Source organism: Chelonia mydas, chromosome 14, assembly GCF_015237465.2.
Source record: "Chelonia mydas isolate rCheMyd1 chromosome 14, rCheMyd1.pri.v2, whole genome shotgun sequence".
Classification (NCBI taxonomy): Eukaryota; Metazoa; Chordata; order Testudines; family Cheloniidae; genus Chelonia; species Chelonia mydas.
The window spans coordinates 39,688,287-39,703,239 of NC_051254.2; the positions used below are offsets into that span (position 1 = coordinate 39,688,287).

Consider the following 14,953-nt stretch of genomic DNA (forward strand, 5'->3'; position numbering starts at 1 on the left):
GGACGATGGCCCAGTACGGGAGGGTGCTGCTATCCGGAGAGGCTGCAGGGGACGAGAGGAGGGAGGGGGCGGACGGTCAGGCCAAGGTGAAAGCATAATGGGCCATCTTTACAGTCAGGGGGTGTTGAGGGAGCACAGCTCCCCCTGGTGGTGAAGTAAAGGGGAGCTCCCATGCTAAAACCAGTGTGGCCATGGTGGCTTGGGTTAGCCACCTGTGTACGGGCCCACCCAACCCCCTGGGCCTGTCCTGTCACCTGTGCGGCCGTCTCTAATCCAAGCATTAGAGCCTCATGCTTCAGCGACAGGGTCATGCCTGGATAAGCCAGAGCAACTTGCAAGACAACCCAGGCCTGGGGACCCCTTGAGCAAATGACCTCAAATTGGAACCAGGCGTCCTACCCGGTGCCCTGATGAGGCCCAGCAAATTTCACGACCGTCTGAGCAGGCAGGTGGATTTTAGAACGCTTTGAGACGCCGGCCACTTGAAAGTGCAGCGCTCCGGCTCCCGCAGAAGTTCAGGGTTTGCTGCAGAAGGCTTGTGTTATCCGTGACCTCGCCGGCCTTTCTGGCCTTAAAACGTTCACGTGCATTCATTCAGGGGCACTAGCAGACTCTCAAATCGAGCCGTAGTGTCACCACTAGAGGGGGGCAAAGAGCCAGGCGGGATCAGAGTGGATTGGCCTCCCCAATCCTGTTACATTTCCTCCCAGGGGTTGCAAGTTTCATCTGGCATGATTCATTTTAGCTCTCTGAGCGTCAGGCTGGCCTCATCAGTTAGATGAGACCCTGTCTGAATGCAGCTTCTGGGAGCGATTCTACTCTATAAACCAGTCTGAGACTCAACAGAGTCAGTTCCTGGCTCAGCCCGCGGTCTCTTTCTGCGTGACATTGGGCAAGTCTCCTTGTCTTTCTAAGCCTCAGTTTTCCCATCTGCGAAATGGGGCTAATAGTGCGGCTTGACATTTTTATTTTGGTGGGGAAATGGCTGGGGGCTTTTTTTCCAATCAGAAATGTGTATGATAAAATTGTCTGATTTATTTTATATTTGTATTTATTTAGTGCAAAAAACTTGGAGTTTTTTAACCAAAGAAAGCTTCTAGGTTCTTGTGTAATACAAAGAAATAATAGCAGTAGGAATCTAATTTAGATAGCTTTTCTCATCAGTAGATCTCAAAGAGCTCTCCACAAAGGAGGTCCGTGTCATATCCCTATTTTACAGGGGGAAACTGAGGCAGAGAGCGGCACTGTGACTTGCCCAACAGGCCAGTAGCGAGTCAGGACTGGAGCCCAGGGCACCTAAATCCCAGTCCTGATCCACTGGAACAAACCCTTTCCCTCTTTAATACAGGGGGTCAGAAAAAGGGTTTCTTTTTCCTTGGAGAATTTCAATGAAAAGAAACAGGACCAAAAAAAAACCCAAAACCCATCGTCATCAAAACTTTCCACAGAAAATATTGTGTTCACTGAAAAATCAAACCTGGGAAATTGTTTGACCAAACTCCCTCAAATGTTAAGCCAACCCCACAAAAAGACTGGCTAATAACTACCCATTTTTAAACTGAAAATGAAACAAAGCAAAAATCGGTCCGAAACTGGAAGAAAAAAAAAGCCTAAAATTTCAGCTCTAAACCGCCTGCAGATAAAAAAATTTAAGCAACCGCCACCCAAATTGTAAGCCAAACCCTGGGACCTTTTTGTTTTTCAGCTGAAAAGCTTTGATTTGCAGTTTGCTGATGAAATATGAACAATTTTCACAGCAAGTGGCCCTTTTCCGTGAAAATGTTCATTGGGTCAAAGCCCCCCGTCGCCCATCAGCCAAAACCGTTCAACAGAATTCCTTTGACCAGTCCTGCTATTTAACAAGCAAATAACCTCACCTGTGGTCTGTGAGGTGACAGGAACGGGCCCAAGCGATGAAGTGGTAGCGCCAGACCCTGAAGGTGTCATGGATTCAGGTAGATGGGGAGAGGTGGCTGGTCCAGTCCCAGGCGGGCCAGAAGAAGTCGCATCTCCGCGAGTTGGGACGGAACCTGGGGGATTAAAATGGCCACAAGTTATAAGAAGATAAAAGTGGCCAGACTGGGTCAGACCAAAGGTCCATCTAGCCCAGTATCCTGTCGTCCGACAGTGGCCAGTGCCAGATGCTTCAGAGGGAATGAACAGACCACGTAATCCTCAAGTGATCCATCCCCTGTCGCCCATTCCCAGCAAGGCTTGATTATGGAGGTGAACCGTGTAGGCGGCTGCTCAGCCCCTATCTAGACACAGCTGCCTGGGAAGTTTCTCTGAGTAAGAAACTCACCAAGGTTCACCAAGGTAGGGCCATCTCATAGGACGAGAGTGCACCTCCATCAATGACCCCGTTGGCGCATCCAACCCCCTCCCCCCGGACCCATGAGCATTCAACCTGGCGTGTGCTACTTGGGGAAGCCCGGGGGTGCAGATCTATGTGCTACTTTGGTAGGTGGTTTCAGGGTTGGTATTGCTGGGTTGGATGTACAGCGCCTGGCACATGGGGGCCCTGAGCTCAGCTGGGAGCCCTTCAGGGCCACCTGAACACACCAAATGTGAGGTAAACATACCCCGGGTGGGAGCAGATGAGGCTGGGATGCCGGAAGGGCTGGAGCTAGGTGAAGTTGCAGAGCTGATGACAGCTGGGGTGGGTCGGACGGCAGGAGACCCAGAAGAAGTAGGATGCCCAGTATTCTTGGGTGTAGATTGTGGAGAGATTGTAGCAGAGCCAGTAGCTCTGGAAGCAGAGCTGGGGGTCGAGGTGGCAGCAGAATTGGGGGTCGAGGTGCCCGTGGAGCTGGGGGTCGAGGTGGCAGGAGAATTGGGGGTCGAGGTACCCATGGAGCTGGGGGTCGAGGTGGCAGCAGAATTGGGGGTCGAGGTGCCCGTGGAGCTGGGGGTCGAGGTGGCAGCAGAATTGGGGGTCGAGGTACCCGTGGAGCTGGGGGTCGAGGTGGCAGCAGAATTGGGGGTCGAGGTGCCCGTGGAGCTGGGGGTCGAGGTGGCAGCAGAATTGGGGGTCGAGGTGCCCGTGGAGCTGGGGGTCGAGGTGGCAGGAGAATTGGGGGTCGAGGTACCCGTGGAGCTGGGGGTCGAGGTGGCAGCAGAATTGGGGGTCGAGGTGCCCATGGAGCTGGGGGTCGAGGTGGCAGCAGAATTGGGGGTCGAGGTGCCCGTGAAGCTGGAGGCCGAGGTGGCAGCAGAATTGGGGGTGGAGGTGCCCGTGGAGCTGGGGGTCGAGGTGGCAGCAGAAATGGGGGGTGAGGTGCCCGTGGAGCTGGGGGTAGAGGTGGCAGCAGAATTGGGGGTCGAGGTGCCCGTGAAGCTGGGGGTCGAGGTGGCAGCAGAATTGGGGGTCGAGGTGCCCGTGAAGCTAGGGGTCGAGGTGGCAGCAGAATTGGGGGTCGAGGTGCCCGTGAAGCTGGGGGTCGAGGTGGCAGCAGAATTGGGGGTCGAGGTGCCCGTGAAGCTGGGGGTCGAGGAGGTAGCAGAATTGGGGGTCGAGGTGCCCGTGAAGCTGGGGGCCAAGGTGGCAGCAGAATTGGGGGTCGAGGTGCCCGTGGAGCTGGGGGTCGAGGTGGCAGCAGAATTGGGGGTCGAGGTGCCCGTGGAGCTGGGGGTCGAGGTGGCAGCAGAATTGGGGGTTGAGGTGCCCGTGGAGCTGGGGGTCGAGGTGGCAGCAGAATTGGGGGATGAGGTGCCCGTGGAGCTGGGGGCCGAGGTGGCAGCAAAATTGGGGGTCGAGGTGCCTGCGGAGCTGCGGGTCCCAGTGACTGTGGAGCTGGGGGTCGAGGAGGTAGCAGAATTGGGGGTTGAGGTGCCCGTGAAGCTGGTGGCCGAGGTGGCAGCAGAATTGGGGGTCGAGGTGCCCGTGGAGCTGGGGGTCGAGGTGGCAGCAGAATTGCGGGTCGAGGTGCCCGTGGAGCTGGGGGTCGAGGTGGCAGCAGAATTGGGGGTCGAGGTGCCCGTGGAGCCGGGGGTCGAGGTGGCAGCAGAATTGGGGGTCGAGGTGCCCGTGGAGCCGGGGGTCGAGGTGGCAGCAGAATTGGGGGTCGAGGTGCCCGTGGAGCCGGGGGCCGAGTTGGCAGCAGAATTGGGGGTCGAGGTGCCCGTGGAGCCGGGGGCCGAGGTGGCAGCAGAATTGGGGGTCGAGGTGCCCGTGGAGCTGGGGGCCGAGGTGGCAGCAGAATTGGGGGTCGAGGTGCCCGTGGAGCCGGGGGTCGAGGTGGCAGCAGAATTGGGGGGTGAGGTGCCTGTGGAGCCGGGGGTCGAGGTGGCAGCAGAATTGGGGGTCGAGGTGCCCGTGGAACTGGGGGCCGAGGTGGCAGCAGAATTGGGGGTCGAGGTGCTCGTGAAGCTGGGGGTCGAGGTGGCAGCAGAATTGGGGGTCGAGGTGCCTGTGGAGCTGGGGGTCGAGGTGGCTGCAGAATTGGGAGTCGAGGTGCCTGTGGAGCTGGGGGTCGAGGTGGCAGCAGAATTGGGGGTCGAGGTGCCTGTGGAGCTGGGGGTCGAGGTGGCAGCAGAAATGGGGGGTGAGGTGCCTGTGAAGCTGGGGGCCGAGGTGGCAGCAGAATTGGGGGTCGAGGTGCCCGTGGACCTGGGGGTCGAGGTGGCAGCAGAATTGGGAGTCGAGGTGCCTGTGGAGCTGGGGGTCGAGGTGGCAGCAGAATTGGGGGTCGAGGTGCCTGTGGAGCTGGGGGTCGAGGTGGCAGCAGAATTGGGGGGTGAGGTGCCTGTGAAGCTGGGGGTAGAGGTGGCAGCAGAATTGGGGGTCGAGGTGCCCGTGGAACTGGGGGTCGAGGTGGCAGCAGAATTGGGGGTCGAGGTGCCCGTGAAGCTGGGGGCCGAGGTGGCAGCAGAATTGGGGGTCGAGGTGCCCGTGGAACTGGGGGCCGAGGTGGCAGCAGAATTGGGGGTCGAGGTGCCCGTGAAGCTGGGGGTCGAGGTGGCAGCAGAATTGGGGGTCGAGGTGCCTGTGGAGCTGGGGGCTGAGGTGCCAGCAGAATTGGGGGTCGAGGTGCCCGTGGAGCTGGGGGTCGAGGTGGCAGCAGAATTGGGGGTCGAGGTGCCCGTGGAGCTGGGGGTCGAGGTGGCAGCAGAATTGGGGGTCGAGGTGCCTGTGGAGCTGGGGGTTGAGGTGGCAGCAGAATTGGGGGTCGAGGTGCCTGTGGAGCTGGGGGTCGAGGTGGCAGCAGAATTGGGGGGTGAGGTGCCCGTGGAGCTCGGGGTCGAGGTGGCAGCAAAATTGGGGGTCGAGGTGCCTGCGGAGCTGCGGGTCCCAGTGACTGTGGAGCTGGGGGTCGAGGAGGTAGCAGAATTGGGGGTCGAGGTGCCCGTGGAGCTGGGGGCCGAGATGGCAGCAGAATTGGGGGTCGAGGTGCCCGTGGAGCTGGGGGCCGAGGTGGCAGCAGAATTGGGGGTCGAGGTGCCTGTGGAGCTGGGGGTCGAGGTGGCTGCAGAATTGGGAGTCGAGGTGCCTGTGGAGCTGGGGGTTGAGGTGGCAGCAGAATTGGGGGTCGAGGTGCCTGTGGAGCTGGGGGTCGAGGTGGCAGCAGAAATGGGGGGTGAGGTGCCTGTGAAGCTGGGGGCCGAGGTGGCAGCAGAATTGGGGGTCGAGGTGCCCGTGGACCTGGGGGTCGAGGTGGCAGCAGAATTGGGAGTCGAGGTGCCTGTGGAGCTGGGGGTCGAGGTGGCAGCAGAATTGGGGGTCGAGGTGCCTGTGGAGCTGGGGGTCGAGGTGGCAGCAGAATTGGGGGGTGAGGTGCCTGTGAAGCTGGGGGTCGAGGTGGCAGCAGAATTGGGGGTCGAGGTGCCCGTGGAGCTGGGGGTCGAGGTGGCAGCAGAATTGGGAGTCGAGGTGCCTGTGGAGCTGGGGGTCGAGGTGGCAGCAGAATTGGGGGTCGAGGTGCCTGTGGAGCTGGGGGTCGAGGTGGCAGCAGAATTGGGGGGTGAGTTGCCTGTGAAGCTGGGGGTCGAGGTGGCAGCAGAAACGGGGGGTGAGGTGCCAGTGAAGCTGGGGGCCGAGGTGGCAGTGGAGCTGGGGCTCACAGTGGGAGCAGAGTTGGAGGTCGAGGTGTGAGTGGAGCTGGGACTCACGGTGGGAGCAGAGTTGGAGGTTGCGGTATCAGGGGAGCTGGGGCTCACGGTGGGAGCAGAGTTGGAGGTTGAGGTGTCAGAGGAGCTGGAAATCTCAATTGGAGTGGAGCTGGGGCTCACGGTGGGAGCAGAGTTGGAGGTCGAGGTATCAGGGGAGCTGGGGCTCACAGTGGGAGCAGAGTTGGAGGTCGAGGTGGCAGTGGAGCTGGGGCTCACGGTGGGAGCAGAGTTGGAGGTCGAGGTATCAGGGGAGCTGGGGCTCACGGTGGGAGCAGAGTTGGAGGTCGAGGTATCAGGGGAGCTGGGGCTCATGGTGGGAGCAGAGTTGGAGGTCGAGGTGTGAGGGGAGCTGGGGCTCAAGGTGGGAGCAGAGTTGGAGGTCGAGGTATCAGGGGAGCTGGGGCTCACAGTGGGAGCAGAGCTGGAGGTCGAGGTGTGAGAGGAGCTGGGGCTCACGGTGGGAGCAGAGTTGGAGGTCGAGGTATCAGGGGAGCTGGGGCTCATGGTGGGAGCAGAGTTGGAGGTCGAGGTGGCAGTGGAGCTGGGGCTCATGGTGGGAGCAGAGTTGGAGGTCGAGGTGTGAGGGGAGCTGGGGCTCAGGGTGGGAGCAGAGTTGGAGGTCGAGGTATCAGGGGAGCTGGGGCTCATGGTGGGAGCAGAGTTGGAGGTCGAGGTGTCAGGGGAGCTGGGGCTCATGGTGGGAGCAGAGTTGGAGGTCGAGGTGTCAGGGGAGCTGGGGCTCAGGGTGGGAGCAGAGTTGGAGGTCGAGGTGTCAGGGGAGCTGGGGCTCACGGTGGGAGCAGAGTTGGTGGTCGAGGTGGGAGTGGAGCTGGGGCTCACAGTGGGAGCAAAGTTGGAGGTTGAGGTACCAGGGGAGCTGGGGCTCACGGTGGGAGCAGAGTTGGAGGTCGAGGTGGCAGTGGAGCTGGGGCTCATGGTGGGAGAAGAGTTGGAGGTCGAGGTATCAGGGGAGCTGGGGCTCACGGTGGGAGCAGAGTTGGAGGTCGAGGTGTGAGGGGAGCTGGGGCTCAGGTTGGGAGCAGAGTTGGTGGTCGAGGTGTCAGGGGAGCTCGGGCTCACGGTGGGAGCAGAGTTGGAGGTCGAGGTGTCAGGGGAGCTGGGGCTAACGGTGGGAGCAGAGTTGGAGGTCGAGGTGTCAGGGGAGCTGGGAATCTTAGTTGGAGTGGAGCTGGGGCTCACGGTGGGAGCAGAGTTGGAGGTTGAGGTGTCAGAGGAGCTGGGAATCTCAGTTGGAGTGGAGCTTGGGCTCACGGTGGGAGCAGAGTTGGAGGTCAAGGTATCAGGGGAGCTGGGGCTCACGGTGGGAGCAGAGTTGGAGGTCGAGGTAACAGGGGAGCTGGGGCTCACAGTGGGAGCAGAGTTGGAGGTCGAGGTATCAGGGGAGCTGGGGCTCACAGTGGGAGCAGAGTTGGAGGTCGAGGTGGCAGTGGAGCTGGGGCTCATGGTGGGAGCAGAGTTGGAGGTCGAGGTATCAGGGGAGCTGGGGCTCACAGTGGGAGCAGAGTTGGTGGTCGAGGTGTCAGGGGAGCTGGGGCTCACAGTGGGAGCAGAGTTGGAGGTCGAGGTGTGAGGGGAGCTGGGGCTCAGGGTGGGAGCAGAGTTGGAAGTCGAGGTATCAGGGGAGCTGGGGCTCACGGTGGGAGCAGAGTTGGAGGTCGAGGTGTCAGGGGAGCTGGGGCTCAGGGTGGGAGCAGAGTTGGTGGTCGAGGTGTCAGGGGAGCTCGGGCTCACGGTGGGAGCAGAGTTGGAGGTCGAGGTTTCAGGGGAGCTGGGAATCTTAGTTGGAGCGGAGCTGGGGCTCACGGTGGGAGCAGAGTTGGAGGTTGAGGTGTCAGAGGAGCTGGGAATCTCAGTTGGAGTGGAGCTGGGGCTCACAGTGGGAGCAGAGTTGGAGGTCAAGGTATCAGGGGAGCTGGGGCTCACGGTGGGAGCAGAGTTGGAGGTCGAGGTAACAGGCGAGCTGGGGCTCACAGTGGGAGCAGAGTTGGAGGTCGAGGTGGCAGTGGAGCTGGGCCTCATGGTGGGAGCAGAGTTGGAGGTCGAGGTATCAGGGGAGCTGGGGCTCACAGTGGGAGCAGAGTTGGAGGTCGAGGTGTCAGGGGAGTTGGGGCTCACAGTGGGAGCAGAGTTGGAGGTCGAGGTGTGAGGGGAGCTGGGGCTCAGGGTGGGAGCAGAGTTGGAAGTCGAGGTATCAGGGGAGCTGGGGCTCACGGTGGGAGCAGAGTTGGAGGTCGAGGTGTGAGGAGAGCTGGGGCTCAGGGTGGGAGCAGAGTTGGTGGTCGAGGTGTCAGGGGAGCTCGGGCTCACGGTGGGAGCAGAGTTGGAGGTCGAGGTTTCAGGGGAGCTGGGAATCTTAGTTGGAGCGGAGCTGGGGCTCACGGTGGGAGCAGAGTTGGAGGTTGAGGTGTCAGAGGAGCTGGGAATCTCAGTTGGAGTGGAGCTGGGGCTCACGGTGGGAGCAGAGTTGGAGGTCGAGGTATCAGGGGAGCTGGGGCTCACAGTGGGAGCAGAGTTGGAGGTCGAGGTGTGAGGGGAGCTGGGACTCACGGTGGGAGCAGAGTTGGAGGTGGAGGTGTGAGAGGAACTGAGGCTCACGGTGGGAGCAGAGTTGGAGGTCGAGGTATCAGGGGAGCTGGGGCTCACAGTGGGAGCAGAGTTGGAGGTCGAGGTATCAGGGGAGCTCGGGCTCACGGTGGGAGCAGAGTTGGAGGTCGAGGTGTCAGGGGAGCTGGGGCTCACGGTGGGAGCAGAGTTGGTGGTCGAGGTGGGAGTGGAGCTGGGGCTCACAGTGGGAGCAAAGTTGGAGGTCGAGGTACCAGGGGAGCTGGGGCTCACGGTGGGAGCAGAGTTGGAGGTCGAGGTAGCAGTGGAGCTGGGGCTCATGGTGGGAGCAGAGTTGGAGGTCGAGGTATCAGGGGAGCTGGGGCTCACGGTGGGAGCAGAGTTGGAGGTCGAGGTGTCAGGGGAGCTGGGGCTCAAGGTGGGAGCAGAGTTGGAGGTCGAGGTGGCAGTGGAGCTGGGGCTCACGGTGGGAGCAGAGTTGGTGGTCGAGGTGGGAGTGGAGCTGGGGCTCACAGTGGGAGCAAAGTTGGAGGTCGAGGTACCAGGGGAGCTGGGGCTCACGGTGGGAGCAGAGTTGGAGGTCGAGGTAGCAGTGGAGCTGGGGCTCACGGTAGGAGCAGAGTTGGAGGTCGAGGTGTCAGGGGAGCTGGGGCTCAAGGTGGGAGCAGAGTTGGATGTCGAGGTGTCAGGGGAGCTGGGGCTCACGGTGGGAGCAGAGTTGGTGGTCGAGGTGGGAGTGGAGCTGGGGCTCACAGTGGGAGCAAAGTTGGAGGTCGAGGTACCAGGGGAGCTGGGGCTCACGGTGGGAGCAGAGTTGGAGGTCGAGGTAGCAGTGGAGCTGGGGCTCATGGTGGGAGCAGAGTTGGAGGTCGAGGTATCAGGGGAGCTGGGGCTCAAGGTGGGAGCAGAGTTGGAGGTCGAGGTGGCAGTGGAGCTGGGGCTCATGGTGGGAGCAGAGTTGGAGGTCGAGGTATCAGGGGAGCTGGGGCTCACGGTGGGAGCAGAGTTGGAGGTCGAGGTGTGAGGGGAGCTGGGGCTCACGGTGGGAGCAGAGTTGGAGGTCGAGGTGTCAGGGGAGTTGGGGCTCACGGTGGGAGCAGAGTTGGAGGTCGAGGTATCAGGGGAGCTGGGGCTCACGGTGGGAGCAGAGTTGGAGGTCGAGGTGGCAGTGTTGCTGGGGCTCATGGTGGGAGCAGAGTTGGAGGTCGAGGTATCAGGGGAGCTGGGGCTCACGGTGGGAGCAGATTTGGAGGTCGAGGTGTCAGGGGAGCTGGGGCTCACGGTGGGAGCAGAGTTGGAGGTCGAGGTGTGAGGGGAGCTGGGGCTCAGGGTGGGAGCAGAGTTGGTGGTCGAGGTGTCAGGGGAGCTCGGGCTCACGGTGGGAGCAGAGTTGGAGGTCGAGGTGTCAGGGGAGCTGGGAATCTTAGTTGGAGTGGAGCTGGGGCTCACGGTGGGAGCAGAGTTGGAGGTTGAGGTGTCAGAGGAGCTGGGAATCTCAGTTGGAGTGGAGCTGGGGCTCATGGTGGGAGCAGAGCTGGAGGTCAAGGTATCAGGGGAGCTGGGGCTCACGGTGGGAGCAGAGTTGGAGGTCGAGGTGTGGGGGGAGCTGGGGCTCAGGGTGGGAGCAGAGTTGGTGGTCGAGGTGTCAGGGGAGCTCGGGCTCACGGTGGGAGCAGAGTTGGAGGTCGAGGTGTCAGGGGAGCTGGGAATCTTAGTTGGAGTGGAGCTGGGGCTCACGGTGGGAGCAGAGTTGGAGGCTGAGGTGTCAGAGGAGCTGGGAATCTCAGTTGGAGTGGAGCTGGGGCTCACGGTGGGAGCAGAGTTGGAGGTCAAGGTATCAGGGGAGCTGGGGCTCACGGTGGGAGCAGAGTTGGAGGTCGAGGTGTGGGGGGAGCTGGGACTCACGGTGTGAGCAGAGTTGGAGGTCGAGGTATCAGGGGAGCTGGGGCTCACGGTGGGAGCAGAGTTGGAGGTCGGGGTGTGAGAGGAGCTGGGGCTCATGGTGGGAGCAGAGTTGGAGGTCGAGGTATCAGGGGAGCTCAGGCTCACGGTGGGAGCAGAGTTGGAGGTTGAGGTGTCAGAGGAGCTGGGAATCTCAGTTGGAGTGGAGCTGGGGCTCACGGTGGGAGCAGAGTTGGATGTCAAGGTATCAGGGGAGCTGGGGCTCAAGGTGGGAGCAGAGTTGGAGATCGAGGTGTGAGAGGAGCTGGGGCCTACGGTGGGAGCAGAGTTGGAGGTCGAGGTATCAGGGGAGCTGGGGCTCAAGGTGGGAGCAGAGTTGGAGGTCGAGGTGTCAGGGGAGCTGGGGCTCACGGTGGGAGCAGAGTTGGAGGTCGAGGTGTGAGGGGAGCTGGGGCTCAGGGTGGGAGCAGAGTTGGTGGTCGAGGTGTCAGGGGAGCTCGGGCTCATGGTGGGAGCAGAGTTGGAGGTCGAGGTGTCAGGGGAGCTGGGAATCTTAGTTGGAGTGGAGCTGGGGCTCACGGTGGGAGCAGAGTTGGAGGTTGAGGTGTCAGAGGAGCTGGGAATCTCAGTTGGAGTGGAGCTGGGGCTCACGGTGGGAGCAGAGTTGGAGGTCAAGGTATCAGGGGAGCTGGGGCTCACGGTGGGAGCAGAGTTGGAGGTCGAGGTGTAGGGGGAGCTGGGACTCACGGTGTGAGCAGAGTTGGAGGTCGAGGTATCAGGGGAGCTGGGGCTCACGGTGGGAGCAGAGTTGGAGGTCGGGGTGTGAGAGGAGCTGGGGCTCATGGTGGGAGCAGAGTTGGAGGTCGAGGTATCAGGGGAGCTCAGGCTCACGGTGGGAGCAGAGTTGGAGGTTGAGGTGTCAGAGGAGCTGGGAATCTCAGTTGGAGTGGAGCTGGGGCTCACGGTGGGAGCAGAGTTGGATGTCAAGGTATCAGGGGAGCTGGGGCTCAAGGTGGGAGCAGAGTTGGAGATCGAGGTGTGAGAGGAGCTGGGGCTCACGGTGGGAGCAGAGTTGGAGGTCGAGGTATCAGGGGAGCTGGGGCTCAAGGTGGGAGCAGAGTTGGAGGTCGAGGTATCAGGGGAGCTGGGGCTCAAGGTGGGAGCAGAGTTGGAGGTCGAGGTGTGAGGGGAGCTGGGGCTCAGGGTGGGAGCAGAGTTGGTGGTCGAGGTGTCAGGGGAGCTCGGGCTCACGGTGGGAGCAGAGTTGGAGGTCGAGGTGTCAGGGGAGCTGGGAATCTTAGTTGGAGTGGAGCTGGGGCTCACGGTGGGAGCAGAGTTGGAGGTTGAGGTGTCAGAGGAGCTGGGAATCTCAGTTGGAGTGGAGCTGGGGCTCACGGTGGGAGCAGAGTTGGAGGTCAAGGTATCAGGGGAGCTGGGGCTCACGGTGGGAGCAGAGTTGGAGGTCGAGGTGTGGGGGGAGCTGGGACTCACGGTGTGAGCAGAGTTGGAGGTCGAGGTATCAGGGGAGCTGGGGCTCACGGTGGGAGCAGAGTTGGAGGTCGGGGTGTGAGAGGAGCTGGGGCTCATGGTGGGAGCAGAGTTGGAGTTCGAGGTATCAGGGGAGCTCAGGCTCATGGTGGGAGCAGATTTGGAGGTTGAGGTGTCAGAGGAGCTGGGAATCTCAGTTGGAGTGGAGCTGGGGCTCACGGTGGGAGCAGAGTTGGAGGTCAAGGTATCAGGGGAGCTGGGGCTCACGGTGGGAGCAGAGTTGGAGGTTGAGGTATCAGGGGGGCTGGGGCTCAAGGTGGGAGCAGAGTTGGAGATCGAGGTGTGAGAGGACCTGGGGCTCACGGTGGGAGCAGAGTTGGAGGTCGAGGTATCAGGGGAGCTGGGGCTCAAGGTGGGAGCAGAGTTGGAGGTCGAGGTGTCAGGGGAGCTGGGGCTCACGGTGGGAGCAGAGTTAGTGGTCGAGGTGGGAGTGGAGCTGGGGCTCACAGCGGGAGCAAAGTTGGAGGTCGAAGTACCAGGGGAGCTGGGGCTCACGGTGGGAGCAGAGTTGGAGGTCGAGGTGGCAGTGGAGCTGGGGCTCATGGTGGGAGCAGAGTTGGAGGTCAAGGTATCAGGGGAGCTGGGGCTCACGGTGGGAGCAGAGTTGGAGGTCGAGGTGTGAGGGGAGCTGGGGCTCACGGTGGGAGCAGAGTTGGAGGTCGAGGTGTCAGGGGAGTTGGGGCTCACGGTGGGAGCAGAGTTGGAGGTCGAGGTGTCAGGGGAGCTGGGAATCTTAGTTGGAGTGGAGCTGAGGCTCACGGTGGGAGCAGAGTTGGAGGTTGAGGTGTCAGAGGAGCTGGGAATCTCAGTTGGAGTGGAGCTGGGGCTCACGGTGGGAGCAGAGTTGGAGGTCAAGGTATCAGGGGAGCTGGGGCTCACGGTGGGAGCAGAGTTGGAGGTCGAGGTATCAGGGGAGCTGGGGCTCACAGTGGGAGCAGAGTTGGAGGTCGAGGTGTCAGGGGTGCTCGGGCTCACGGTGGGAGCAGAGTTGGAGGTCGAGGTATCAGGGGAGCTGGGGCTCACGGTGGGAGCAGATTTGGAGGTCGAGGTGTGAGAGGAGCTGGGGCTCACAGTGGGAGCAGAGTTGGAGGTCGAGGTATCAGGGGAGCTGGGGCTCACGGTGGGAGCAGAGTTGTAGGTCGAGGTATCAGGGGAGCTGGGGCTCACGGTGGGAGCAGAGTTGGAGGTCGAGGTATCAGGGGAGCTGGGGCTCACGGTGGGAGCAGAGTTGGAGGTCGAGGTGTGAGGGGAGCTGGGGCTCACAGTGGGAGCAGAGTTGGAGGTCGAGGTATCAGGGGAGCTGGGGCTCACGGTGGGAGCAGAGTTGGAGGTTGAGGTGTCAGAGGAGCTGGGAATCTCAGTTGGAGTGGAGCTGGGGCTCACGGTGGGAGCAGAGTTGGAGGTCGAGGTATCAGGGGAGCTGGGGCTCACGGTGGGAGCAGAGTTGGAGGTCGAGGTGTCAGGGGAGCTGGGGCTCACGGTGGGAGCAGAGTTGGAGGTCGAGGTGTGAGGGGAGCTGGGGCTCAGGGTGGGAGCAGAGTTGGAGGTCGAGGTATCAGGGGAGCTGGGGCTCAAGGTGGGAGCAGAGTTGGAGGTTGAGGTATCAGGGGAGCTGGGGCTCACGGTGGGAGCAGAGTTGGAGGTCGAGGTGTGAGAGGAACTGAGGCTCACGGTGGGAGCAGAGTTGGAGGTCGAGGTATCAGGGGAGCTGGGACTCACAGTGGGAGCAGAGTTGGAGGTCGAGGTATCAGGGGAGCTGGGAATCTCAGTTGGAGTGGAGCTGGGGCTCACGGTGGGAGCAGAGTTGGAGGTCGAGGTGTCAGGGGAGCTGGGGCTCACGGTGGGAGCAGAGTTGGAGGTCGAGGTGTGAGGGGAGCTGGGACTCAGGGTGGGAGCAGAGTTGGAGGTCGAGGTATCAGGGGAGCTGGGGCTCACGGTGGGAGCAGAGTTGGAGGTCGAGGTGTGAGAGGAGCTGGGGCTCAAGGTGGGAGCAGAGTTGGAGGTCGAGGTGTGAGAGGAGCTGGGGCTCAAGGTGGGAGCAGAGTTGGAGGTCGAGGTGTCAGGGGAGCTGGGGCTCACGGTGGGAGCAGAGTTGGAGGTTGAGGTGTCAGAGGAGCTGGGAATCTCAGTTGGAGTGGAGCTGTGGCTAACGGTGGGAGCAGAGCTGGAGGTCGAGGTGGCAGTGGAGCTGGGGCTCATGGTGGGAGCAGAGTTGGAGGTCGAGGTGGCAGTGGAGCTGGGGCTCATGGTGGGAGCAGAGTTGGAGGTCAAGGTATCATGGGAGCTGGGGCTCACGGTGGGAGCAGAGTTGGAGGTCAAGGTATCAGGGGAGCTGGGGCTCACGGTGGGAGCAGAGTTGGAGGTCGAGGTGTCAGGGGAGTTGGGGCTCACGGTGGGAGCAGAGTTGGAGGTCGAGGTGTGAGGGGAGCTGGGAATCTTAGTTGGAGTGGAGCTGAGGCTCACGGTGGGAGCAGAGTTGGAGGTTGAGGTGTCAGAGGAGCTGGGAATCTCAGTTGGAGTGGAGCTGGGGCTCACGGTGGGAGCAGAGTTGGAGGTCAAGGTATCAGGGGAGCTGGGGCTCACGGTGGGAGCAGAGTTGGAGGTCGAGGTGTGAGGGGAGCCGGGGCTCACGGTGGGAGCAGAGTTGGAGGTCGAGGTGTGAGAGGAACTGGGGCTCACGGTGGGAGCAGATTTGGAGGTCGAGGTGTGAGAGGAGCTGGGGCTCACAGTGGGAGCAGAGTTGGAGGTCGAGGTATCAGGGGAGCTGGGGCTCACAGTGGGAGCAGATTTGGAGGTCGAGGTGTGAGAGGAG

At 61.8% G+C, this 14,953-nt stretch overlaps 1 protein-coding gene across 1 annotated transcript; it reads right to left on the bottom strand.

Annotated features, from left to right (window-relative positions):
• Positions 1 to 5,151: 5,151 nt before the first annotated feature.
• On the bottom strand, positions 5,152 to 7,044 carry LOC122462932 (mucin-5AC-like; the record flags this gene model as incomplete). Its single annotated transcript, XM_043528532.1, has 3 exons — positions 7,041 to 7,044; positions 6,901 to 6,937; positions 5,152 to 6,259 (listed from the first exon to the last, which is right to left on the bottom strand). Coding segments are annotated over exons 1-3 (1,149 nt in total), but the record flags the coding sequence as incomplete, so codon positions are not given.
• Between the last annotated feature and the right edge of the window lie 7,909 nt (positions 7,045 to 14,953).